This window comes from Panonychus citri, unplaced genomic scaffold (genome assembly GCF_014898815.1).
Source record: "Panonychus citri isolate SS breed McGregor unplaced genomic scaffold, ASM1489881v1 Contig00141, whole genome shotgun sequence".
NCBI lineage: Eukaryota > Metazoa > Arthropoda > Arachnida > Trombidiformes > Tetranychidae > Panonychus > Panonychus citri.
The window spans coordinates 4,314,350-4,340,315 of NW_026515546.1; the positions used below are offsets into that span (position 1 = coordinate 4,314,350).

Consider the following 25,966-nt stretch of genomic DNA (forward strand, 5'->3'; position numbering starts at 1 on the left):
AGGGCTTGAGTTGAGCTTTTCCTTGACGATGATGATGAATCGGATGAAGATGATGAGAATATAACGGGAGAGGCGCACGAAAACGAGTTATATTCTGGGTTTGATTGATGATGATAATGATAAGACCAATCGGTAGGCCATTGAGTCTTATTGGACTCGACTAATTGAGTGAATTTTTGATGAAGGTACGAAACTTTATTGTTTCGAACATAATGTTTGATGGATTGGTTATGGATTCCATGACCAGTTTCGATGACTTTATCTTCGATTTCATTCCAAAATGACATGTAAAGTCGCATCGAAGTTGTAGCTTCGATTGAAGGGGAATGAGGCTTGGCACGAATCGTATAACCAGAGAAGATGAGAAATGAGATGAGTGATAAGGAAGCGGGAGAAGTTCTATATGGGGAAAAATAGATTGTCATGTCTCGAAATTTGGGTCTTAAACCATCAATTTCGGACGGAGTGAGTTGAAGGCCTTGAAAGAAAAGAAGTAGATTAGCACCAACAATTTGTTTAGCGCAGGCCATGAAACAAAGGACTTGATCTCGAACTGAGTGAAGGTGTTTACCAAACTTGAGATCGGATTTATTAAGTCCATGGAACCTTGAGTCCATTCTGTCGATGTTTTTATAATTGATTAGAGTCTCATAGACAATTTCACAATTTCCATCCACGATGACAATCCAAACGGGATGAGGGACAAGAATAGTTTCATAATTAGAATTTGTTTTTTCAATCCGAACATAAGCGGCATGAACGGAATAAACGTTCATTGGTTCAGGATGTTCGTTAATTGAATCGGCTAAGAACTTTTGTTGATAATCTGTTAACTCTTCGAGTTGTTGAGAAACCAAATGATTAAAAATTGCAGTTGCTTTATTTCGGCGGTTCTCACGATATTCAACTCGTTGAGGGTTCGAAGTTGTATTGAAATTATCGAGAGTAACTAATTCTCGAAGTGAAACAGGGAACCACTTTGAAATATTTTTAGTTACATTTTCTTTTTCTTCTTCACTTAATCGAAGAAGTGGATTGATAGCGGTGTAGGGGTTTATGGGTTCACCAGCGTCAGCGGATAATCTAAGGGGAGAACAAGGAAGATCGTATTCGAACTTTCCTTCAGTTAGTTTCAGCCATTCCTCGGAATCATTGATGAGATAATGAGGAACAGGATTATTTTTACTGTAATGTCGGATAGTAGGAGGTCGAGATGGAGCGGGATCGTAAGGGACAGTTGAGGGAAAACCTATTTGTCTGGTGAATTCTTCTTCTTCTGAGAGAGGAAGAGTGGGATCTCGGGACTTATGAAAATTTGTCCAAAAACCTAATCTTAGATTAGCATGAGATCGAATAGCTGTAGCGGAGAGACGAGGGTCATCAGGATGTTCTTCCTTATTGATGAGCAGACAAGCATATAATTCGAATTTTTGTTCGAAGTCAAACTCATGAGAGGAATAAGAGATTAATGGTTTGGGTGCTGAGCGAATATGAGCAGGGATGAAATTGATTAATCTTTTTGGGAGAAGAGAGACAAGTTCTTTAACTGAAGAACCATAATGAAATTTTGGGTTCGATTCTAAATCGACTTCTTCCCTAAAAAGTCCAAGTCTACATTCAGACTCGTGTTGATGGAGGAGATTGGGACTGATTAATTTTGAGCACATCGTATATCTACAATTAAATTTGCAATTACGATAATTGATGTAAGTGCTGGAGTACGAAATTTTACTGAAAGTGGGGTAATCATCTATCGATGCAAATCTTTTTAAACATGATGGGATGATACAGATGAATTTATTTGGTTTTGATGGTGGAGTTAATTGCAGAGTAGCAATTAAATTTTGGATGAAGACAATGCAATCAGTGCAATACCAATTTTTGCAAAAATCACATTCTAAGGGGAGTAATGAAATTTGTTCGCATAATGAACAACGGATTTTGTCAATGAAAGAATGAAGTTCATCATGAGAAACCGAAGCTTTAGATATACCTTTAGGTATCTTCGGGAGAGGGATTGAGTAAATAGAATCGTCTTGATAAAGATTCAGAAAAATTTTCTCTCGGATCATTCGTTCATATTTGGAACGGATATTTTTGAAATTTTCATTCTTTAATTTAACAATTGATTGAACTTCTTTAAATTTTTCAATTGAAAGATGTTTGGGTAGTTCAATACTTGGAAGAGGAGCAGGAAATTCTCTTTTATAAAAACGAGGATATTGATGAGGTTTAGGATACCTTTCAGGGTAATGAGAAGATGGCATGAAATTTGAAGTACTCGGACGAATATCGACCTTACCTTTATCATCCATGGTTCGGAGAGTAATTTTCTTTAATTGTTTTGGGTGAGATGATGAAATCGAATCTAAAGATTCAATTGAAATGGCTCTTTTTAATGATGAAGGTGGATGATGAACAAGGGGAGAGTTGAACTTAACAGTTTTTAGGTTACCAGAGTTTTTCAGAGAGTTCGGTGAAGGTGAATTTTCAATTTCGTAACAAGGATAATTACGATGAGGCGGTGGAGTACCTGGTCTTCCGGGATAATAAGAAATTTCTTCGGGTTCAGAGTCACTTTCACTTTCAACTAGAGAGCGGAGAAAATGTTGAGTAGCACGGAAATGAGAGGAGAGACACTGTTAGGTGTGGGTGGTTGATTTTCACTTTTATCCATTTTGATGATGATCAAAATTAGCTTTTTCTCTCGAAAAGGATGATTAAGAAGATGATGAATGAGATGACAAACAAGATGATTAACGCTTTTAAAAGCACTTATGAGCGAAACGGAAGTGAAGACAAAAGCACTTATGATGAATGAAGAGTCACAACCAGAGAGATAACTAGAGTTATAGTTGATGACTAATTTTAAATTAACAAAATTGTTAATTAAGATGATTAATTGTTGAGATGATTTGATTAAAATCAAAATGGTTGATTGATTTGATTGACAATTTGATAGAATTAGAAACTTAAATGACTTTGAAAAATTTTGGAAAATTTGATCAAGTGTAACATCTAAGATGTAACAAGTAAGAGCGCAAGGGGTTAACTGAACTAGAACAAAGGTAGAAGGTGGGAAAAGATGGAGAGCGAAAGTAGCGACGTTAACGTGGGAAAGTAAAAAATCATGACAAGTGTTATAATTAACATAATAATTCACAGACTTTTTGACTTTAGAAAAATTGAATTTCTTTTCCAAATCATTATAATGATAATAATTAATTTCGAAAATTTTTAAATCAATAGATTTAAACAAATAATTGTAACAATTAGATTGATATAAATTGTTAATTAAGGAAATATTTTCATTATTGTCTTCTAACAATGAAAATGAGTATAAGACATAAACATGTTTGTTTCTTAATTGTTGTCTTGTTAAGATTTTTGGTTGATTGTTGAGAATTAAATTTTCTTGATTGATTATCTGTTGATCAGATGTTCGATATTTTCGCTTATTTTTTGGAGATTTAGACATTTGTATATCATTAGAGTGATTGTTAATTAGTTGATTAGTCGAATCAGAGCTAATTGATTGAGGGAAATTTTGAATTAAATCAATTAGATTTTCATCTTGATTTAATGAATTTGGATCATTTTGATCTTGAGTTGAAAATGAATCTTGATTTTGATAATTATAATTATCGCTAAGAGAGGAAAAATGTTGGTCAGTAATTAACTCAATGTCTGGGGAATTAAAATCTTCTACTTCTAAGTAGGAATCAGGGTTAAAAAATTGATCTCTAAGAGATGTCATTTGGGAATTAGGTTTACCTGAAAACTTTTTTGTGTTGGACACATTACAGGTAAATAGGTTAATCGTATTAGGGTCTAAAAGGAGTAAAGCTCCTTTCTTCAAACCACAAACTAAATAAGGACCATTATACTTATTTCGAAGTTTCTTTGAAACTGAAGAGTCGATAGATTCATTTTTAACTAAGAGAAAATCACCAATGATGTATGGAGATGATGGATGAAGGGATTTAGTTCTGTTGATCTGATAGAGTTGTTGTGCATTGAGTCGCGCGTAAGCAATTTTACGAGCTTCATTAACATTCACTGGGGAATTGGGCTTTATAGATAAGTAATTATCAAGGGGTTTGTTTGGCTCGCGACCAAAAACAAGGAAGTAGGGACTGAATCTCGTAATTTTATGCACGGAAGCATTAATAGCATAGAGAGAAGCTTGTAGAGCGGGAATGAGATTTTTAGTACCTTTGGCACAAACGTAAGTACGGAGACGTTCGGCTATAGTACGATTACATCTTTCGACGATGCCTTGAGATTGAGGATGATAGGAGGTACTAGTTTCATGAATGATACCATGTTTTTCCATGAATTTTGCAAATTCATCGGAGGTGAAATTCGTACCTAAGTCGGTTTGAATGTGAGAGGGAAAACCAAAGAGATGAAAAAATGTAGAGAGGAAATTAATAACTGTGGATGCAGTTTGATTGAGAGTGAGCTTTGCATATACGAAGCGGGAAAGTACATCGACAATGACCAAAATGTACTTCTTTGAAGTTCCAATTGTAATCGGACCTTGGACGTCCAATTCGAAGCGTTGAAATATCTCTTGAGGGATTGGTTTGCATGAGGGGTCAGCATAGATGACATTTGAAGGTTTAGCAAGATTACAAATCATGCAATTGTCGCACAATTTTTTGATTTCTTCATAAAGATATTTGCACCAAAATCGCTTTGCAATATTTAAATAAGTTTTTTCGGTTGCAAAATGACCACCTAGAGTTGACGAATGTTCAAGTTCGAAAATCTCTAGCAAGATATCAGGATCGATGACAAGTCTAGTTCCAAATGGAGTACGAGAATCTTTTCTGTATAAAAGATTATCTTTGAGAGTGTATCTTTTAGCAGCGATCGAATTTTGATCTTTTAACTGGGTGATGATTGATTGAATTTCTGGATTGTTTTCTTGACTTTTTCGAACTTTTTCCTTCCATAGAGAAAGCTCTTTGATGGATGAATTTGGATTTGGATTGATGTGAGCATTTTCCGTGGAGATGGAAAATAAAATTAATGGAGGATCTTTGAGTTGATTGTAATCAAAGAGAGGTGATTCAAATGAGATGTTGATTAGATTGAGGCCAATATCGTTATAGCGATGAGGGGTGATGTCTTCAACGTAATCAGTTAGAAAGATTTTGTCTAAAAATTCTTCCTCAGGATCAATTGTTTTTCGATGATCCCATTCTGATTGATAACGGGAGAAACAATCAGGAGGATGAGTTACACCTTTTTTGTAGATAACGGTGAAATTATATGCTGAAAGCATTATCGACCATCTTTGAAGTCGTGAATTCTTGAAATTAATTTTGGTTAGTTGACAGAGAGCGTGATGATCTGTCTCAATTAGAAAATGTTCTCCATCGAGATAATGATTATATTTATACACACCAACGAGAATAGCAAGTAATTCTTTCTCGGAAACTGAATAATGTAATTGGTGCTTGAGGAGTTTTTGTGAAAAGAATGAAATGGGAAGCCAATCTCTTACGTTTTCAATTGGGGTTTCAGGGTTAAAATCTTCAGATTTATCATCTTCTTGTAAGAGAATTCCACCAACAGCAACATCAGATGCGTCGACAGAAATTTTTCGGCGGAGATTAGGATTAAAATGAACCAATAATGTTGTATTGATTAGGGATGATTTTAGAGAATCGAGAGCATCTTTATCGGCTTGAAGAATTTTAAATTTTCTTTCTTTAGAAATTAAACGATACAGGGGGACAGCTATCGTTGAATAATTTTTTATGTATCGGGAGAAATAATTATAACATCCCAATAAGGATTGAAGTTCTCGAACCGTTTTCGGATAACGGAGGTTGATTAAGGCTTGAACCTTTTTAGGATCAGGACGAATTCCGTCGCCTGAAACTAAGTGACCTAAAAGAAGAATTTCGGTTTGACCAAAGTGGCATTTCTCGGGCTTAACCTTTAAATTATATTGACGGAGTCGATCCATTACTTGTCGAGTATTAGTAATTAGATCGTGAAAAGTTTGACCAACGACCGGGATATCGTCGAAATATCCGATACAATGAGTATATTGAAGTCCTTCCAGAACTTTGTTCATGAATCTCTGAAAGATAAAAGGAGCACCAGCAAGTCCCATAGGGAGCCGCTTGTATTGGTACTTACCATCGGGAGTGACGAAAGCGGTTTTTTCCCTTTCAGATGGTGGAAGTTCGATTTGATGATAGCCTTGGGCTAAGTCGAAAAGATTGAAGAATTTTCCTCCACGGACAACTTCCAAACAGTCGTCAATTCGAGGCATTGGGTGTCTCGGAATTTTAGTGAGGCGATTGAGTAGACGGTAATCGGTAACCATCCGATAAGTTCCATCGGAGCGGGGAACTAAGAGAGAAGGTGCACCTCCAAGTGCATCTGAGGGTTCAATTAAATCATGATTTATCATATCATTGATTATTTCTTTAAAAACACCACGACGATGTATGTTACAATTGTATGGTTTTTGATAAGGGATGAGTTGATCTTCAAGATCGATTTTGACAGGACAGATTGATGATGACACGAATCCAAGATCGTGTTTATGAGATGAGAAAATATCTTGATAACTTTCAAAAAGTTCAAGAAGTTGTTGTTGTTGAGAATCAGTTAAGTTTGGATTGATTCTCGATTTTATCTTTTCGATAAAAGGTTGTATTTTGATTTCACGAAGTTCGTTTTCACTAACTAATTCGCAACGAGCAATTAAGGCGGTATGAGGGAATTCTTTGGAATTAGGAATTGTTGCAAGATTGGGATTGTGATTGGAATTATTGTTGGAAACAGAATCAGAGTCCAAGATGTAGTCGGAATTAGCATCGCCAGTTACTTTAATAAAAGTTTCAAGAATATATTCATGTTCTTCAGGGGTACAAAATCTGAAGTAAAAATCGGGATTGGACAATTCTGGAGAATTAAGGTTTTCTTTCACAGTAATATCATATTCACTACCATTCGAATTAATATTCATGTAATAAACATGAGCAAAAGCATTACCAAGAAGAATAACTGGTTCAAAATCTTCACAGATTCTAAACTTAAGGATGCGAATTTCGTCCATGCTTTTATGCTTGACAAGAGCATAAGCAAATCCAAGGGTATCTACATAGATTCCGGAAGCAATACCTTTGAGAGCTCGATTGACCTTAGTTACCTGAGCTTGAAGTTGAGAAGCTAATTTAGCATCAATGACACAAGCAGAAGCACCAGTGTCAACCAAAACTTTTCCTTCTTTAACCCTAACTTTATCAGGAGTACAAAGGGTAAAGTTGACTTGGGGCATGTGTTTAATTCCACAATTACCGAGTTGAGATATTTGTTTCATATCTTGAGATATCGCGAAAGCAAAATTTTTGTTTCGGTAAGCATCTTGAATTGGTTCGGGAGGAGTAGGGGGTCTAACTATTGTCGGAATTGGATTAATTTGAGGAACAGGGACAATTGTATTAACTTGATTGACCTGTTGGGTTTGAGTCTCGGGGTTAACTAAATTTGCATAATTAGTTTGAAGAGGTTGAGGGTATGATTTATTAACATAACCTGGCTTTTTATATGGAGGGACAATTCCTGCAGCTTCTTGTGCTTTTCGATATGCGAGTTTTGCACAAGTTTCCATTGAATGATCATTACCTTTGCAATAATTGCAAAATTTTACATCTTTAGATGTTGATGATGAGGATGATTCAGATTTCTTTCTGTAATCATTTGAATGAGGATGATTTGATTTCATTAATTTCGACAATGATGATTTGTCTGAGGATTTTTCATTATTATTTTTAGATGAAAAAGTTTTTTCTTTTGGTTTACCTTGATTGTTTTATAATCGAAGTGTTTACGAGTGAGGAAATTATAGATGCGAGTGCGATCATCATTGATACCTAGGGTATAGATGTCATCACGAATGTAACGAGGAATATGTTGAAGAACGAGAGAGAAAAATATTATCAGGAGTTGGACCATACGCCTTGTTGGTCAATCGCTTCATGTCAGCGAAAAATTTTTCAGGATGAAACTCAGGATTGAATCGGCAATTCCTTAGTTCAAAATCAGCACTATATTGTGATTCGGGAGTTTTTAAATTTTCAAAAAGAGCAGAAACATACTCATGATAATCTTGAATATGATCAAGATCAGCAGCACTATTTTTTATTTCATGTGCCATTGACTTCTGTAAAAGTCGGAGGCGGGTTGGGTCATCGACATTTTCTTTTGCGAGTCGATCACGAGTTTTAACAAGCCAAGAATATTGATCTTCGCCTGAACGGAATTCTGGGACATGGGGATCAGCTTTTAATTGCTTAACAATTTCTAAGAAATTTGAGGGAGAGAAATTGTCACCAGAGAAATTAGATGGAGTGGTAGATGGAGGAGATGGTTCAACTATGTTGGCACCATAGGAGTTGAGAATGTTTTTCATTTTATTCAAAACGCCAAGAGAAAGAGGGAGAGAATAAAGTTCTGAATGAGACAAATTGAAAATTGTCTCATCATCACGTCCAATATTTTTGATGAACGATTGAATCTCAGATTCCGAAACTTTTTGTGCACGGAAATCTAACAGCCAATTAGGAAGTTTTTGTTGTTTTAATTCTTCTATGCGGACATTCTGTAAATCGTCATGAGTTACAACTTCTCCAAGAAGTAATAAATGGGTTGATGCAATATCGAGTAGCTTTTTATTAGCCAAAGATCGAAGAGGGAGAGGAGCATTCCAAAGCTCGAACAAAGAGAGAATCTCTTCATAAGAAATATCTCTAAGAGATTTAGGTGATCGAACATGATCAATAAGAGTAGATGCACGGGTGGGTGGTCGGGGGTTGACCGGTGTGGTAAACTCGGGTTGAGAAGGAGGGACAATGGTGTCGTCCTCTGATAGTTCATCAGGAGTAGGTAAAAGACGACGAGAGGCTTTAGCAGCTCTTGCAGCGCGAGCATTAGCTACACGTGTAAGCGCGGCAACACGGGATTTTTTAGGAGGCATGGTAATAATTCAATAGAATTCACAAGAGAGAGAGAGAGGGAAAAGAGAGAGCACAAAATTTCACAAAAAGAGAAAGCAAGGTAACACTGAGAAAGAGACGATCCTGCCTGGGTCGCCAATTTGTGGGGTAGATTTTTAGATTGAGGAAGATATCTTAATAAAGATGAATTTTGAGTTGCCGTAACTCGAAAAGTCTATTGACTTGGAAAGGATTTGAATTCGAAAAGAAGATTTTCGGTCCACAATACCGAAGAACAAGATTCGTAAGGATCACCTCTTACAGTATTACCACTACACTTCACTTGCTTCACTTTGTGTTTTAACTCTAAGAGTTCTCACAAATTCTAATGAATTGAATTAAAGAGAGAGAAGCAATTTTACTTTGCTGAGAAATTTTATTAAATTGAAATTGAGATTAAAGATGGATGGATGGATTGATTGATTAATTGAATTTTAGGAACAATTAAAATTAAGATGAGCACTATTCTAATGTTGAAATAGAACTGAAGATTAATTTGAATTGATGTTCCTTAGGAACGGTTAACTTGAGGGGAAAAACAAATTAATCTGGGGAAAGAAATTTGGATGATTAAATAGGGGGAAAACAAATTAAGCTAAATCATCATAGTGATAAGAGTAATGATGAGTTACAAGTTAAAGATGAACAAAAGAAAAGAAAACCAAATGTTACTTATGGTTAACTTGAACAAAATGAAGATAAGATAAGGGGTTAAGCTTCTAGGCTTTTACAATACAAAATCTAAAAAATGAAAGAAAGAGAAAAGAAAGAGGGAAAGAAAGAGAAAATCGGGTCTCTTACTATTTGGTCAACTTTTAGGTTAACTTAAAGATGAGAGATTTGGGTTACAATTACAGGTAATTAGTTAATTGTTTTAAACAAAATTAATCATTGAGAAAATTAAAATGATTATATCTTTAGATATAGATTGATTAACATGATTGGTTAAATAGTTGGGATAATATATTTTGTTAACAATTAAATTAATTTGATTAAGGATATTAATCAATTCAATTGGTTAATTGTAACAATGGTAAATGACAATTATAGTTGTAGGAAAATTTCAATTGTTAAATAGAAAATAGAAAATTAGAAAAGAAAGGAAAAGAAAAGGAAAGCAATTGCTTAAGGGCGCAATTAACTAATTGTCACGAAGGGAAATTGGATTTAAATAGAAAATTAAATGAAAATTAAATAGAATTAAATTCTAAACAAGTTCATCAAATCACTATAGTGATCGAAACGGAAGACTGATGATTTCAGGATTTTCTACCCTTCAGTCCCTAGCACTTTGATGAAGATACTTCTTCAGGGTTTCGTTATCGATACGATTGTTATTTGGTGAGCTTTGTTTAGATGATGAAGTTCCGGGTATTCCTTGGGAATTTTTCTTCGATTTGTTGGAATCGGAAGATGAAGTAAATTTTATCATTATTCAATGTTAATTAGAAACAAAATTTAATCAGAGTTATTTAAAGGGATCAGATTTTTTTCCAACTCATTGGATTAACTTATTATTTCAACGGTTTAATTGTTATAATTAACATTCATCCTTCACTTTAATTCATTCTCATGATTAGTTTTTTCTAGCATGATGAAAATTATTACATGGGAAACGATTAAATTCAATTTTATGAATAATTCAATAGAGAGAGAAGAGAAATTTCCTCAAATTTTGACTGTCCGGTTGATTTTATTTCATGGAGAATCATGAAAAACATCAGTATAGTAATGAGAATGCAATTCATTTCAAAAGTTTCCCTGTTTACTAACCATCAAGAACTATGTTTAAATGCCTCAGGCCATTTTCTCTTCACACCTCACAGTTTCTTCTGGGAAATTGAAACAAGGAATGAGAAAAGTAAAGTTATATACTCAACTTTTCATGATAAAAATTATGAACTCATGGCTATCACCCTTGATATTATCTTATTCTGAAGAAAGGATCAAAATGGTTTCAATAATAATGGTTGCGAATAATAATAATAATAGAAAAAAGTTTTATATTCTTTTTTTTCTCTGAAATTTTCGAAAAAGAATTATTTTTTATGTTGTATTCAAAAAAAGGGGGAAAGTCGAAAAGAAAATATTGTTATGATCTGATTCTGTTTCTTCATCCTCATCACTTTTTATATTCATCCATTCAGAGAAAGAGAGTAAGATATATAATCTTTATTTACTTTTCAATCGTTTGCCTCTTTTTTATATTTACTTTCAATTCTATCATGAAGATAACGATGTAAGATAATAATCATGAAGTTTCTAAAAAATTTCATAATTTTCTTGAAAAATTCTTGATTTTTTAAATCGTTTTCATCCCATGACACAGATGAAGTGATCGAAGAGAGAGAGAGAGAGAGATGAGAAATTCAACCATTGATCATGTGATTTTGTGAGAATCAATTGTTGATCTGTAAAATGAATTGGAAGCTATAAGAATTCAATGTTTCCATGAAGCATGATCAGAATTTTCAAGAAAACATCATCTAGACACTTATTAGAATGACATTGTCTTCGTCATCATCTCGGAACTCAGTGATGAAGATAACATGATAATGATGAGGGTTCTAAATTGTGTGATCTCTGTTTGTTCAACTGAATTAAATCTCGGTGTAAATGCAAATTACATTCAAATGGTTCATTTAATTTTTCAATTTAAATCAAGAAAATAACATTTCATTGATATTTAATATCAATTGGTTAGGATTTCATAAGAAAATCAATATTCAATTTTCAGGGTATTCTTCATGAGGAAAAGATAGCAAGTATAAAATATTTGAAGTTTTTAATTGAATCGACAAGAAACTTTCAATGAATGAATCAATGAATCGTGTTCATGATTAGGAAACAAAAACTTTTTGCTTCATATTTCATGGTTCATGTGATTTCTCAATATCAGATAATAAAATATCAACGGAATTGGCAATGAATTACAACCATACAATCATCTCAAATTATCTCATTATTTGATTAGATAATATCAAAATTGTTTTTCCAACAATTTGAATAACTTTTCACTTGAAAATTCAATCATCGATTCGGATATTGAACGAAATCACTGAGTTTATGTGAGATTAACAGGCCAATAAATTTGGAACGAGAAAGATATTTACATTGATATTATTACTTATGATAATTTTCCTCCAGGTGAAATATTATATTGATAACAGGGAAGAAAATATCATCAATGGAATATATTATAAAGAGAATGGAATTTTTTCTCTCAAAGTTCAGAAACTTGAGTTTTCAATCTCAGAGGTAAAGCTTATCATGCTTATCTTTCAGGGAAATTGTCGTTTTTATGGTGAATAACAAATTGACATTTATGATCAAACATCATGAGAGATAATCAAACATGTGATTTTCATTTGAAAATTCTGATAAAGTTCAACTGAATTGAGAATCGGAACTTACTGAGATCCTTGAGTGGGATGTTAACCAAATGAAATCTGAACTTGGTTTCTGTGTTTGCGGTTCTGGGTAAAACTCAACCCCTGGTCCTGAATCAGATTTAATTGTATCAGCTGATCCTTGGTCAGGTCGCCTTTTACCTCGGTGCTTATGATGGTGACGATGTTGATGTTGATGTTTAACATGATATGATGATTCATTTGAAACATTTATCGATGAGATGAATTGAAAGTTATCATTGAAATTTTGATCACTTGGATAAACATTACGTTTGTATTGATGTTTGATTAACAAATTAGGTTTCACTTTATCATTATTATTATCAAGATGATGTTGATTATTTGCAGAAACAATTTTTGGTGATTCAGATGATTCTGTTGGAGTAATGGTCAACAATTTAGATCCAAGTGAATTAACTTGATTCCTTAAATTGTAAGTTAAATAAAAGTTATAACTTAATCCACAATAAAGAAGGATAAATAAAGTTAATTGTAACCAACGTCCAAGACAATTAGATGAACAACTTTGATGATTTGACTTGTTCATTGTGATTGAAGGTTAAAAAACTAACACAGACAAATCAAAATGACAGTTTAACCTTAAAATTAGCTTTCAAATCACAATTTAAATAACATGATTAGATGAAATTGAATTAGTTGATTGGTAATCTTAACAGATTAGTTGGTGAAAGTTAACTAAAGATTAAGATGAAGTTGTGATAATAACTTTCAACTTTTTTTTTCAAGGAAACTTTTTTTTCTTAATCTTAATCATCATCATGATTAACGTCAATGATAAAGTGATGAGTGAAAACTCATAAGTTAATCAACTCGGAGGGTTTAAAATTGTTTATAATTCATATGTTAACCGGCGGACATTATTCAAGAATCATGGAGATGAGGAAACTTTAACTAACCTTCAAGTATTGATGATAACTGACAATGATGATGAAGATAAAAGAGTGAGAGTGTTTATAACATGAGAAACCTTTCAATGGTTAATCCAAATTCATCAGAATCAACAGAATGAAAGAAAAAGAAAAAAAATTTTCTCTTCTCTCTCGATTCGACTCAAAACTCAGCCAACAATTGAGCAAAGGTAATGAGATAGAGAGAGACAACGATGATTTCTCATCCCTCATCATCTTCATCATCATCTCACCATAAGAATCAGCATCTTTCTCTCATATGTACATTTTATCACATGTAAACCCAATGAGAAGATAAATTGCTCCACAATTTGAGAAACTCTTTCAACATCTTCTTCTCCATCCTCATCTTTTCCTTGTTTTCCTTTTCTCTTCCTCATCTTTCTCATCTTCATCATCTCTCTCTCTCTCTCTCCCATTTTTCTTCATGTTTAGGTTATTCTAAACACGAATTGAATATTATTTATATCATTAACATTATTGTATTTATAGTTAACCATGAAATGCATAACCAAAAATGATAGCATTATATTTATCAATGTTAACAGTTATTATTACATTAATAAACATCACGTGACTTGGAATCATTGATTTTGATTAGTTATTATTAATGTTGCTTATTAAACATGTTGGTTTGTTGTTATCATGATATTTCAAGTGAAAATCATTCTCGACAAGATAATGGTTATCCCTTTAATCATAATTGTCTCTGGTTTTACCAATGGGCCTTATTTTCTGGTAAATTTGATTTGTTTCCAATAGTTAATCAATTATTCAGGCTACAAATATTTTCTTTATGTGTATAAGTTATTGGGAAAGTTTTTTTTTCCACCATGATGATTTATCATTCTCTTCCTCTTTATCTTTCGTTCTGTATCTTTCTGATGTTCAGAGGTTTGATTGATTGGAATATGATGTCCACTTATATATATATGAATTTCCATTCTTTTGATTGGCTTTTCTTTTCTCAAAATAATCACCTCATTTTCTTGAAGCATCATGTCAATCTTTTAGTAGTAGAAGATGAACTGAGAACAATCAATTAATTTCTCTATATTTTAGTATACAATTTAATGAGATTTCTAGAGTGATCTTCATTGATGATTAACTATAAACTAGAACAAAATTTGTACATCTCAAATGGATTCCGTGCATTAATGATTTTGATCTCGTAACGACCTTCGGGTGTCTTTGCTTGTGGCCTTTGGATAAATTGTCTATCCGTATAATAGTCCAGGCAACTATCGGCTTCCATGTCAGAATAGTTATCGACCTTAATTGGTATGAAAGGATCAAACTCTTCCCAACCCTAAAAGTTATGAGAAATGGAAAAGTGGAAAATTAAAATTCTCAATTCTTTGTTGATCGACAAATCGTAATTGTCAATGTCTATTCAAATTTTCAAAGCGATTATTTAACTTACCCTATCTCCTAGTAGTGATTTAGGATAATAAGGAGTCAACCGATTCTGCCAATCAGTTTGTTTAACATAAGTGCTCGTGATTACAAGACCATTTTTCTAGAAAAAGTGAAAATTTCTCATTAGTTTAATTGTATGAGGTATGAAATTTCTGATTCTTACCCAATCAGTTTTGAAAAATTTCATCAAAGCTCGAACCAGAGTTAAATCCTCTACACTGGCTACTTGTCCGTCCGGGTGTTTTACCTTTGGTTTACCATAGAAAATGTTAACATCATTGACCAAAACCATAAGACGTAATTGACCAGAGTTCGCGGCGATTTTCAATTCTTTCAATAAAACTGCGTAACAATCGGATGCATGTTTCATCCTACTTAAACCATGATCGATAACATTTACTAATGGTTCTCCTTTTTCAGTTGATTCTCTCATACTCCATATATATTTTTTACTAACAGTTAACTGAAAAAAGCAAACACATAGACAAGGATTAAGTTAGTTCTTTAAGATGAGGAGTAATTTGGGTTAATTGTTTACATTTGACTTTGCAAGAATCGCACTGTTTTGGTTTTTAAAATGTTTCAGGGCAAGAGCAGCGTTCAGTGGGAAATCAAGGCGACCTGGTCTAGATTCGGACACTTCAATTTCCGCAGGTTCATCTATCCAATCTTTCGGTGAAGTAAAGTGAACCAAACAGTAGCCATTAAGATAACCCCATAAAGCTAAATGGTTGAGAGTGAAAGTCTTTCCAGCTCCATGACGTCCCCCTGAAAACGATAACAATCAATGAAAATCATCATATTCTTTTCAATCATATTCATAGATACTTACAGATGACATAACGATTAACTGGACGATTGAAATCAGTTCTCTCAATATAATCTAATATTTGTAAATAAGGTTGACGAACCATAATACTTTTATCATCAAGAACCTCAAATAGATCACTTGAAAATGGTTCAAATCCATTGACAGAAAATAATCTTTCATAGACATCCCTTGGTATCGGTTGAAATGTACCAACAATTGCTTTTTCAGGGTAAGAGGGAGGAGGAGGTGGTGATGGTGGTGATGCTGTTTGTTGGTCAATTTTTTGATTGTCGGAAGTTAATGATTGACCCGATGAACATAAAAATCGTCTCAATAAACAAGACCGATTTGAAAACAATCGGATTGTGGGTAACATATTAATCCAGATTAACTAAGCAGCTAAATTAATACAAACACAGGTAACAAATGGCAGTGGAAAAGGAAAAGCTACAATTAACGATTGATCATTAAACCATTAAGAGTCATGATTGAACAATTAGAAAAAAATCACAAGGAAAGTTAATTGTTTGTAACAATTGGAATTGTTGATTTTGTAGAAACATGTGGAGAGAATAGAAAAAGTCTCCAAGAGATGTCGCCACTTGGTGGAAATTAAAATTATTTTGAATTCGATTTGAAATCTTTATGAATGATTAAGAAATTAAGTTGATTTAGTTTCTTTATGTGAATGTTATTTAAGAAATAAACCTGACAAATCTCGTGTTTTGGTATGAATTACAAACTTGAAGAAAGTATTAAACAAAATTAGTTGAACGAGTTACATTGATTTACAATTTGTTGTTGATGAAGGACGATTTAAGTTTCAATTGTTTGATTAAGGAGAGAGAGAGAGAGAGATTAATAGTTTCACAATTAGAGAATAATGAATTCTCGGTAACGTTTTGCTTTCTCTCATTCTTTTTCAAGATTCAATTGCTTCAAATTATAAGAATATTATACATGATTAAGGAGAGAAAAAGAAACACGCAAATTAAAAAGAAGCGGCAAGTCGTTGGTAACAATTAAAGTCGCTTTTCTAGCGTGAAGAGGAATAACTAATTTAGTCAGTGGGCCAATCTTCCTAAAAGAATTCACTCAGAAAATCATTGTAACCGTTTGAACCAATTCTGAAAATTTGGTGTAAATCAGAATTTTATTTCTCGAGTTATCGAGTCACAGAATTTGGGAAATTTCCATGTAAAATTTTCGCTTCGCTCAGACAACTAGAAAAAAAAGATCAAGCATGATAATAACAATTCTTTGTGTGTGTGTGTATACGAGTGTTTTTTAGGCCATTTTGTTAACTATTGTTGAGTGTAAAGATGTTAATTGACTTGTCCATTTTTCCAATGATCGATACCTGGCACCCGTTAAAGTACTTTTAGTTAATTCTAAATTTTGATTGACTTGATCAATTCGTCCTTGAATTGTACTAAATAAACAATTAAAAAAGAAACAATAATTAATAACAATAAGACCAACAATCAATCAAATTAGGAAACATACTTATCCAGGATACATGATACAAGTAGATTTTCAACTTCCGATGCATCTATGTTTAACTCCTAATTATGGGAAAGAGAATCAAGTTGATTAACAATTAGAAATTTTTAATTGCAGAGAAAGAGAGAGAGAGACAATGAGTTAATTTTCTCGTGAGACTTACCTGAGATATAAAAGGAATGTGTATTCTAGTATAAGGTTTAATAAGTTTGATTAAAACTTGAGTTCGTATGTTTCTCAATAGATCTAGAGGAAGAAAATAAATTACGATTAAAAATGGATTAAATTGTGGTTATGCTCAATTATATAAATAGATTAGCGATTGAATACCTTCAATATGTTCTTTGATGAAAGGATCATCCATAATGGTTCTTCTATTGTTTTTCAAAATCTTCTCAAATTCATGGATATCATTATTCTGATAAGCGCTGACAAGGTTGGTCATTGCAAGTATTTCCGGATCATTTTTGTAAGGTTTAGCTTCTTGAGAGTCAAACGGATTAATACCCGATTTCATGAGCATATTGGCAAGAACTAAATATTTGAGACAAGTTGTTCGCCTTGGACTTCCTGATTCGTCGTAATTTTTAAAGGCTTCAAAAAAATCGGTATGTGACTTTTCATATTCACCTTCACGTAGATGCATTTTACCACCACACTCTTGATGAAAGATGAAGAGAAGACAAAACAAAAACCGAATCATTAATATTGAAATTGAAACAAATTGATTTAGAAAACTACAGGATGGTACAATATAATTAAAGAAATTGATTGTTACCTCTAATCACTCCCATGATTAACGGATGAGGGATAGCGGATTTGATGCATAAGGATTGTTCATAGAGTTTCTAGAGGATGGAGACAAAATATAAGAGAAAAATATTAGAAAAAAAAATGATTAACAATTTTTCTATGGATAATAATTAGAATGGATAATGATTAGAATTACCTTTAGTTTTTTGTTATTCTTTTGAGCTGTATACATTTGAATTTCTAATGCATAAATCTCTAATAATTGGGTTCCTTTTTTCAAATCATCGGATCCATCATCATTTTGGCAAGATTGATGAAGCTGCTTTAATATCTTGGCTAATTTATTAAATTCACCTCTATCATAATACAATTTACCCAATTTAGTGTTGGTCTTAAACCAAAGACGATCATTTTTAGCATCTTTCAATGCTTCCAAAGTGGTCTCATAAAATTCTTGAAGTAATTCCATCTTGGACAAAGGTTTGATTTTCGGTTGATTCATATAAACAAATAGAAGTATGATTAACAGTATAAAATACTTAACATGTGGATTAACAAGCAATTTAACAATCCAATTGGTTAAGGAAAAGATTAACACAAGGAAAACCTCTTCTCTATCAATTGATGGATAAATTGTCTAACCCTTTTTTTGTTTCTAGAAAATGATCATAATAGTTACCTGTTTGCTGGTGGAAATATAATCTAGAATGGAGTTGATAGATTTTTCTGAATAATTTCTTGTGACAGCACTTTTAATATAAGTTAATAATTGTTTGTATCTGGCCATCATCTCTTCATATTGACCCTAAGTTAGAATTTTGGAGAAGAAGAAAGTAAAAAAGAAAATTATATGGATTAGAATTAGTCAACTGTGCATGATGATGGTTGGGAACATAAATGTGATGATTGATGAAAGAAATTGTTGATTAGTGGCTATGAAGAGGAATTAATTGAAATATCATTGCTTTGATGAAGCTTATATTCAACATGTGAGTGTATGTTGGAGTCAAAGGTAATAGGGATTAGGTGAGAGAGAGAGAGAGAAAGTTTACCAATCTAAAATTGATTTTAATCATCTGTTTGAGAGCCTTAAATCCCCATTCATTTTTCTCATCACTTTCAAGGTCCAGAACTTTTTGGAAACTTTGTAATGCCGCTTTAGGATCATCTTCCTTAAGAGCTTTGGAATTGTAATATTGATTCTCTAGATCAACATCAGGCTCTGAATTACTGTCCTCAGAATATTCCTAAAAGAGAAAAAAAAGAAATACAAAGAGAGAAAGAGAGAAAGAAAGAGGAAGAAAGAAAGAGAGAGAGAGAAAGAGAATAGAAGAAAAAAAGACAACATTGGTTAGTAGAGAAATAGTAACATCATCGCAATCAGAATGATGGACAAGTCTTAATTAAACTAATTGCTGATTATTGTAACCACAAGTTACCATATTAAAGATACAACAATTAGGTAATTTAAAAGATGAATTTAAAAATAAAGGCAAAAGTGAAAGGGAAAAAAAAGAAACCTCATCACAAGTTAACTTACCAAATCATAATCTTCATCATCATCAACCATAAAATCATCATCGGCATCACTCATTTTGCAAAGTTAAGATTATAATCAATTGTTTAATTAAACTAATTCAACAAATTAACGATTAAAATGATCACAATCAAAGATTAACAATTAACCGATTCTAATCCTTATTCAAAATATAAGAAAAAGAGAAACAAATAAATCAAACAAAAAGAAATTCGAAAGTGACCACCAGATGGCAGAGGAAACGAACAAAAAGAAAAGCGGTTAATTCAATTTGCAATTCAAATTCGTAAGAAAAAAAAATTCCAACTTTTTGCTGTTCCATTAATTGAATTAACTAATTAGAAAATTACAAGAGAATAAATTGTAACAATTAAAACTAAATTAGAAAATTGATTCTCGATCCAATGTGAGAGAGATAATAATAGATCGTCTATTAATCGAATGTTGTTCTAAACGTGATTAAAGTTAATTCTTGAAAATGAATTATCATGAATGGAAATTTTTTCTTCCCTGATTATCAAGACAATCTGAAGATAATTTGATCTGATAATTGATGAAGAGAAATTAATGTTAATTGTGGAGAAAACTATGAAATTAACTTTGTATATATACTTTTTGTTCTACCAAATGGAAACAATAGATTAGGATGATAATTGTAATGATTAATTGATGATTGGCACGCAAATTGTTTCGACAGAAATGTTGATGTGATTAAATATAATTCATAATGAAAAAAAGGAGAAGATGAGAATATGAAACAATTTATTCAAATTGTGATTATAATTAAACCCCAACATGAGAAGATACAGAAAAAAAAATTAGTTAATTAATCGTCAATGATTAACATTAATCGCTACTTAATAATAAAATAAATAGTCCACGAATGTTAATCAGTTTGAAAATTCAAAGATAATCAAACTGACCAATCAGTTGATCATCATAATAGTTAAATTGTTCATCCGTTGACCATCATGATGATGATACAATTTACATTTAGATCAAAATATCCAAGTTTTTCTCGGAAATTGATTCAGTTTTTTTTTCGTGACCTGAGTGACCCCTCAAGGGAATCTTTTTCATCCTAATTGCCCTTTGACCCATCAGAAAATTCATTCACCTTTAACTCCCAATGAATAATTATCCATGATAAGGTTTCCCTGTATATCTAATTCAATAGAGAAAAAAAGTTGTCGAATTAAATTTCAATTGATAATCTAATTTGAATTATTTCCTTTACAATTAACTTTTACCCTGCCAATTTATTAATCATTAAATTTTGTCAACTGATTAATCTGATGTGATAACAATTTAACCATAATGATTAAACATTGAATTTATTACTTCATGAATAATGTGAATTTAATCAAATCATAACTATTGTCATTGAGTAATATCATCATGATTAACTCAAATGGCTTCAATCAACAACAATCAACAAGCAACAGTTAAATCAAATTGATTTTAATCATTTCTACATACACAAATAAATATTGATCATCATCTTAATTGTTGATGTAATATCAATGAGAAACAAACTAATAGACAGAAAAGTTTATCGAAACAAAGTTTTCATTGAAAGTTGAAGAGTAAAAATATTTTTCATCATAATAACATCGTGATGATGATGATAATAATGAAGCCATATTGATAATCATCATCATCATCATCTTCATCTTCATCTTTATCATCATCATATTGATCATAGATTAGGAATCAATGGTTAATAACTTGGCTTAAAAAGTATTGAAGTTGCATTATTTTCACCAAGAAAAAAAAAATTTCCTCATCTTCACCAACCTCTTAAGCCTATTAATATATTTGTTACCAGTTTATCATCATAATCATCTTTAGGTCATCATTTTATCACCTTTGACACGTTTCAAGGTTGAATATTATCAAGATGATTAGATAGATAATCAAGAAGATTAAGAGTAAAACAAAAATTGGATAACAAGGTTATCCCCTTGATATCAGATGATTTGTAATCCATTAAAATTATCATCTTCATCTTCATCTTCATCATGAAACCAAAAAGTAACAATAACAAGAAGATGAACAGAAAAAAAATGAATTGTTGAAAGTAATGTCAATGATAATGGTGATGATGATGATGATGATGTTGTTGTTGTTGGATATGATATTTGATTGTTGTGGTCAAGGGTCAGATACAATTGATTGTCACAGAATGAAAGTCAACGAACCAATAATTCCTGTTTATGACATGATTTATAATTAGAGTTAGAAAAATGTTTCATTCCTTTTATTTATCATCATATTTTCAACATCAAGATTGTTTACTTCATCATCATCATCTTCATGATCACCATGATCCCTCCTATAGCATTTCAGAGTTATTCCCAGATCTTTCAGAATTTAATCAACAAAATATAAGATGAAAATGTTATTAAGGTTTTTTTTCCTTCCATTGATTAATTCATTCAAATTGTTCATTTTCTTATTTCATGATTAATAATAATAATTTTTGCTTCTCAACTTTCAGAGTTTTTCACATCCAAATCATTTGTTTAGTAATCATGAGATTAAATTGAAACTTTTACCTGAGAGATAATCAGTTAATCTTGTTAACTTTGCTCTTTCCTCTGTAATTTCGAGTGAAAAAAAAGAAAAAGTTCTAAAGATCACTTCGAACTTTTATAAAATAACAAATTCGACGCTCGTACCAATTTGAACATTTGAATCTTATCATATTAACTTGGAATAATATTCATTATTAATTTGCTATTGTAATTTAATGTCATATAAATTGTATATTAATCACAATTACAAGTCACCTTAACATGATTACCATGATTATCATTAGTTGATTCAATTTGTTTCAATTGTAATATAATATGTTTTTGTTTTCAGTTCAGTTAATTTCCAGAGTTCCAGGCCATGAATACCTGTGGTAAATATATCATATCATTGAACACGTAATCGCAATAAATAATAACAATCAACTAAATATTACATTGGAATAATTAAAGTTTAACAATCAACGATAATTGAAACATTACTAAACTATTGTAAAACAAAATTGTCTTCACCTTGCCCAATCAACATACAAGAATTTTGTGAATGAAATTGAAATTTTTTTGAATCATTTATGAATCAGCTTATGAATTTATCATGAATCAGAGCTTTTTTGGGATTCATTTTCTTTCAAAAAAATTAGAATTAGAAAAAAAAATTTTTTTCATTTTTGATTTGAGCGCCGAAAATGTTGATTAAAATGATTTAGTTATTTTTCCGCGAGAAAATTTTTCAAAATGTAAACAAACACAAATGGTTTTCTACTGAACTGTGTTTTAATTTCAATTGAGCATAAGAATTTTGTTATTGTGAGAAATTCAACGAGGTAATAGATAAAATTCAATGATTTTTTACAATTTGTACTACAATATATGTGATTGGAAAAAGAAAATTTTCAGGTAACTTCTAAATAGAATATTAGAAAAATAACAATTTCTGAATAAAAGGTTTGAATGTAGAATTAGTAAATATTCTCATCTTCGAGTTCAAAATCCATTGGAGGAATTTCTAATGAATAGTTCATCACTGATTCTTGTGAAAAAGAATCTATTTCCATTTCTTTAAGCTCTTGAGAATAATCCATGAGGGTTGGAAATTTATCAAATTCAGTGCTATTTTCCTCCATGGAACTGTTTCTTTGGAAATATTGAAAATTCTCTTTCTGGTCCACATCCATTGGTGATTCTGGACAATAGTAATTCATGGGAATTGGAACCTTTTCAATGGATTTTGGAACAAAATTACCCATAATCATATATGAAAATAAAGCTTAAAGAAAAACAGAAAATTAGAAAAAAGCTAACGCAAAAACTAAAAAGATTGACTTAGATTTTTTTCTTACCTGATTTTTATTCTTTGTTTTAGAATCACTTGAAATAGAAGAAATTTAAACACAATCAGTTGGAGCACAATTAGAAATAAACAAAATTCTAAAAAAATTGATTAAGATGAAATTAAAACTGAAAGTTGTCACATAAACACAGAACAAGACTGATTGGATTGTTTTCTAAAAAGAAAAAGCTAAATTGAGAAAGTTCTTTTCTCTTTAGATCATTCGACCATATGTTTTGGTTTTTGAATTGAATTTTCTCAATTTAAACCTTGTCCTCTTGGAATAACTACTTGTTCCATAAATATTGCTCAATGATATGATCTCTTTTGCTTTTGAAGTGAAAAGTTGACGTTTTGATGTAGATGAATTTATCAGCAACACTTTCAATGGGTAGACAAATAATTTTATCGAGCAATGTTATAACCTCCTGAATATTTTCCAAATTGAAAGAAATAAAACCAGTGATTCCTTGAAATGAAACAGCAACTTCTTTAACTCGATAATTATTACAGAGTAGAAATAGATTTGATTGATATTGAACGATATATTTGACCAGATAGAAATTCTTATTTTTATCCAATATTTTCGAATCGTCTCTTCTTTTGTTTCTACAATAACTTTCATGAATATCTTTTTCCAAGCACTTTGATTGTTTTGAAAAAAACAATATCTTGTTCCGAAACTTGATGAAAATTAAGATGTTCTTTCAGAGCAATTACAGCGATTCCAATTTCAGTAAGACGTGTACCTTTTTCTTTGATGAAAATACATTTATCTTTTTCCGAAATACAACCAAAGTTCTTTTTCTCTGATTGGGATAAATTCCACTTTTCCAATCTATTGATCTTGTAATCTTTATAGCGAAAATCACTCATAAAAAATCTGACAAGTGATGGGCCGATGTTTGAGTATCGATGAACTTTATCCTTTATGATCCCCATGTAATCTTCTAAAGGGTAAGAAGACATATTGAATTTGGTCCTAAATTCAGAAGAGAGTCTGATAGATGAGATAAAATGAAGGTTGTATGTTAGAAAAGAAGATCCAAATATTTCTGAACATCCCAATTGAAACTCTTTAACTAAATTCTGTATTTCAGTCACGGTTACAAATTCAGCTTTTCCTGTATGGGAAAGGTAATAGATCCTTGAAAGGCAACTAAAGTAGCGTAAAACTTAGGCTTAAACAAACCAACAGTTGTCGAATGGAAAAGTAACTTAAAAAGCATCATATTCACAACTTTTCCAGAATTTTAACTGGTCCAAATCTCTTGAATCCTTGTAAATTCTGATGGAACTGCAATTGAGATTAAACGGAACTTAATTTCTCATAGAGTTTCTATCAAATCCTCGTTCTAAATGTCTCAAGGAATCTGCTCCAACTAGACCTTTGCTTATAAGATTGCGAAATATTCCCAAGCTTATGCAGTGCATTGGCTCCACACATATTCCTCGAACAATATCAAAATCAACTAGACGTAGAAGTGGAGAGATTCCATTTAAACCACGAAAACGGGGATTCTGAAGAACTTCTGAATCTGGATCTTGTTCAATGATTCGACTGAATGTAAGAAAATCATCTTTTTTTCTCATCAAATTCAATTGATCCTCGCTGGTTAGATTCGGATAGACTCTTGCTCCACCAACAGACGAGGCTGTGACTAAGCACCAGTCACAGCCATTTAGATGATTATATTGCCTGACACATCGGAGATAAGCACGCATGGGAGCATCTGCAATTAACCCAACCAAATGAAACGTTGCTCTAGAATTAGAACTTATTCTTGTAGGAAATGTTGATAACTCTAGTAATTCATCACAAACAGGACCTAGATAACATTCAACTGCTGGTTTTTTTCTGCCGACAAATATTCCAACCAAAAAAAAGAACTTTTTCCTAAATTCCGGTTTGATTTCGTTGATTGTTATGAAAATTGGAAATATTTTTTCACTTGAACTTTTTCCAGTGGCCACTTCGTCTGCATGTAAAGTCAGTGTATATCGTTTATCTTGTGAAAGATTTCCCATTTCCTTAACACGCTTGGCTTCAGCACAGTTTGAAACATCGAACCGTTGATCATCTTCTATCCAGAAGTAATCTGGTAAATTATGGATATACTTTTCTATTTGTTGACGAAGAGGCAGATGTAGAAAAAATTTTCCAGGTTTCAGCACAGCTTGAATAAGTTCTTGTTCACATTCATACGATTGCAAATTAGAAGGTTCCCCGATTAAAGGACCATGAGAATGATCTTTTTCACATAAAATATAGATATTTATATTGGTTTCCAGGGCTTTTTTATCCCAATAATACCTCAAGCTCGGGAGATGATTATTCGAAGAAAAATATCTTTTACTCAAATCCTTGAAAAGCTGAAACACGTTGTCTGCTTGAGAAAGATTCAAACCAATGTGAGAAATAAGAGTTTCAAAAAGCGTTTCACAGTATTCACTTATTGTTGGAACTATTTTCTCAGTATCATCTTCTAAATTCATTGAACTGGTTTCACTTGAATCCGAAGGAAAAAAATTAATTATTTCTGTTGAGTCTTCACTTTCCGTATCTGGCACACCAAACTCATGATTCTGAGTATCTGGCAAACTATTGATGTAAAACAATTGAAAATTTTCATGTTGTTGTCGATGACGACGATTTAAATTTCTGATTGAACCCATTGTTTATTTTTCATATAAATTAATTAAATATTTAATAG

At 31.9% G+C, this 25,966-nt stretch overlaps 4 protein-coding genes across 6 annotated transcripts in view; all 4 read right to left on the reverse strand.

Moving 5' to 3' along the window:
- The window catches only part of LOC128395618 (uncharacterized), a 29,668-nt gene extending 16,181 nt beyond the window's left edge, over positions 1-13,487 (reverse strand). Inside the window, exon 1 of the mRNA XM_053356077.1 lies at positions 12,441-13,487. Within this exon, the coding sequence (XP_053212052.1) occupies positions 12,441-12,983 (543 nt within the window). The 5' untranslated portion in view covers positions 12,984-13,487. The remainder of the gene's footprint in view (positions 1-12,440) is intronic.
- A 462-nt stretch (positions 13,488-13,949) lies between these two features.
- LOC128395628 (28S ribosomal protein S29, mitochondrial-like) lies at positions 13,950-16,141 on the reverse strand. Its single transcript, XM_053356093.1, has 5 exons — positions 15,617-16,141; positions 15,323-15,552; positions 14,948-15,247; positions 14,789-14,884; positions 13,950-14,674 (listed from the first exon to the last, which is right to left on the reverse strand). The coding sequence occupies exons 1-5, from the start codon at positions 15,969-15,971 to the stop codon at positions 14,474-14,476; spliced, it is 1,182 nt and encodes a 393-aa protein (XP_053212068.1). The 5' UTR covers positions 15,972-16,141; the 3' UTR covers positions 13,950-14,473.
- A 588-nt stretch (positions 16,142-16,729) lies between these two features.
- LOC128395627 (COP9 signalosome complex subunit 2) lies at positions 16,730-19,569 on the reverse strand. Of its 3 annotated transcripts, none has more exons than XM_053356090.1 (9): positions 19,392-19,569; positions 18,904-19,098; positions 18,531-18,656; positions 18,048-18,350; positions 17,877-17,946; positions 17,429-17,758; positions 17,262-17,344; positions 17,102-17,160; positions 16,730-17,027 (listed from the first exon to the last, which is right to left on the reverse strand). In XM_053356090.1, exons 1-9 carry the CDS (start codon positions 19,443-19,445, stop codon positions 16,883-16,885), a joined length of 1,365 nt encoding a protein of 454 aa, XP_053212065.1. In that variant the 5' UTR covers positions 19,446-19,569; the 3' UTR covers positions 16,730-16,882. The 3 variants fall into 3 exon arrangements, with proteins under 3 accessions (XP_053212065.1, XP_053212067.1, XP_053212066.1); XM_053356092.1 differs by having other exon boundaries at positions 18,048-18,316; positions 18,530-18,656; XM_053356091.1 differs by having other exon boundaries at positions 18,048-18,320; positions 19,392-19,568.
- A 5,003-nt stretch (positions 19,570-24,572) lies between these two features.
- Positions 24,573-25,928, reverse strand: LOC128395136 (uncharacterized). Its single transcript, XM_053355537.1, has one exon. It carries the CDS (start codon positions 25,926-25,928, stop codon positions 24,573-24,575), a length of 1,356 nt encoding a protein of 451 aa, XP_053211512.1.
- Between the last annotated feature and the right edge of the window lie 38 nt (positions 25,929-25,966).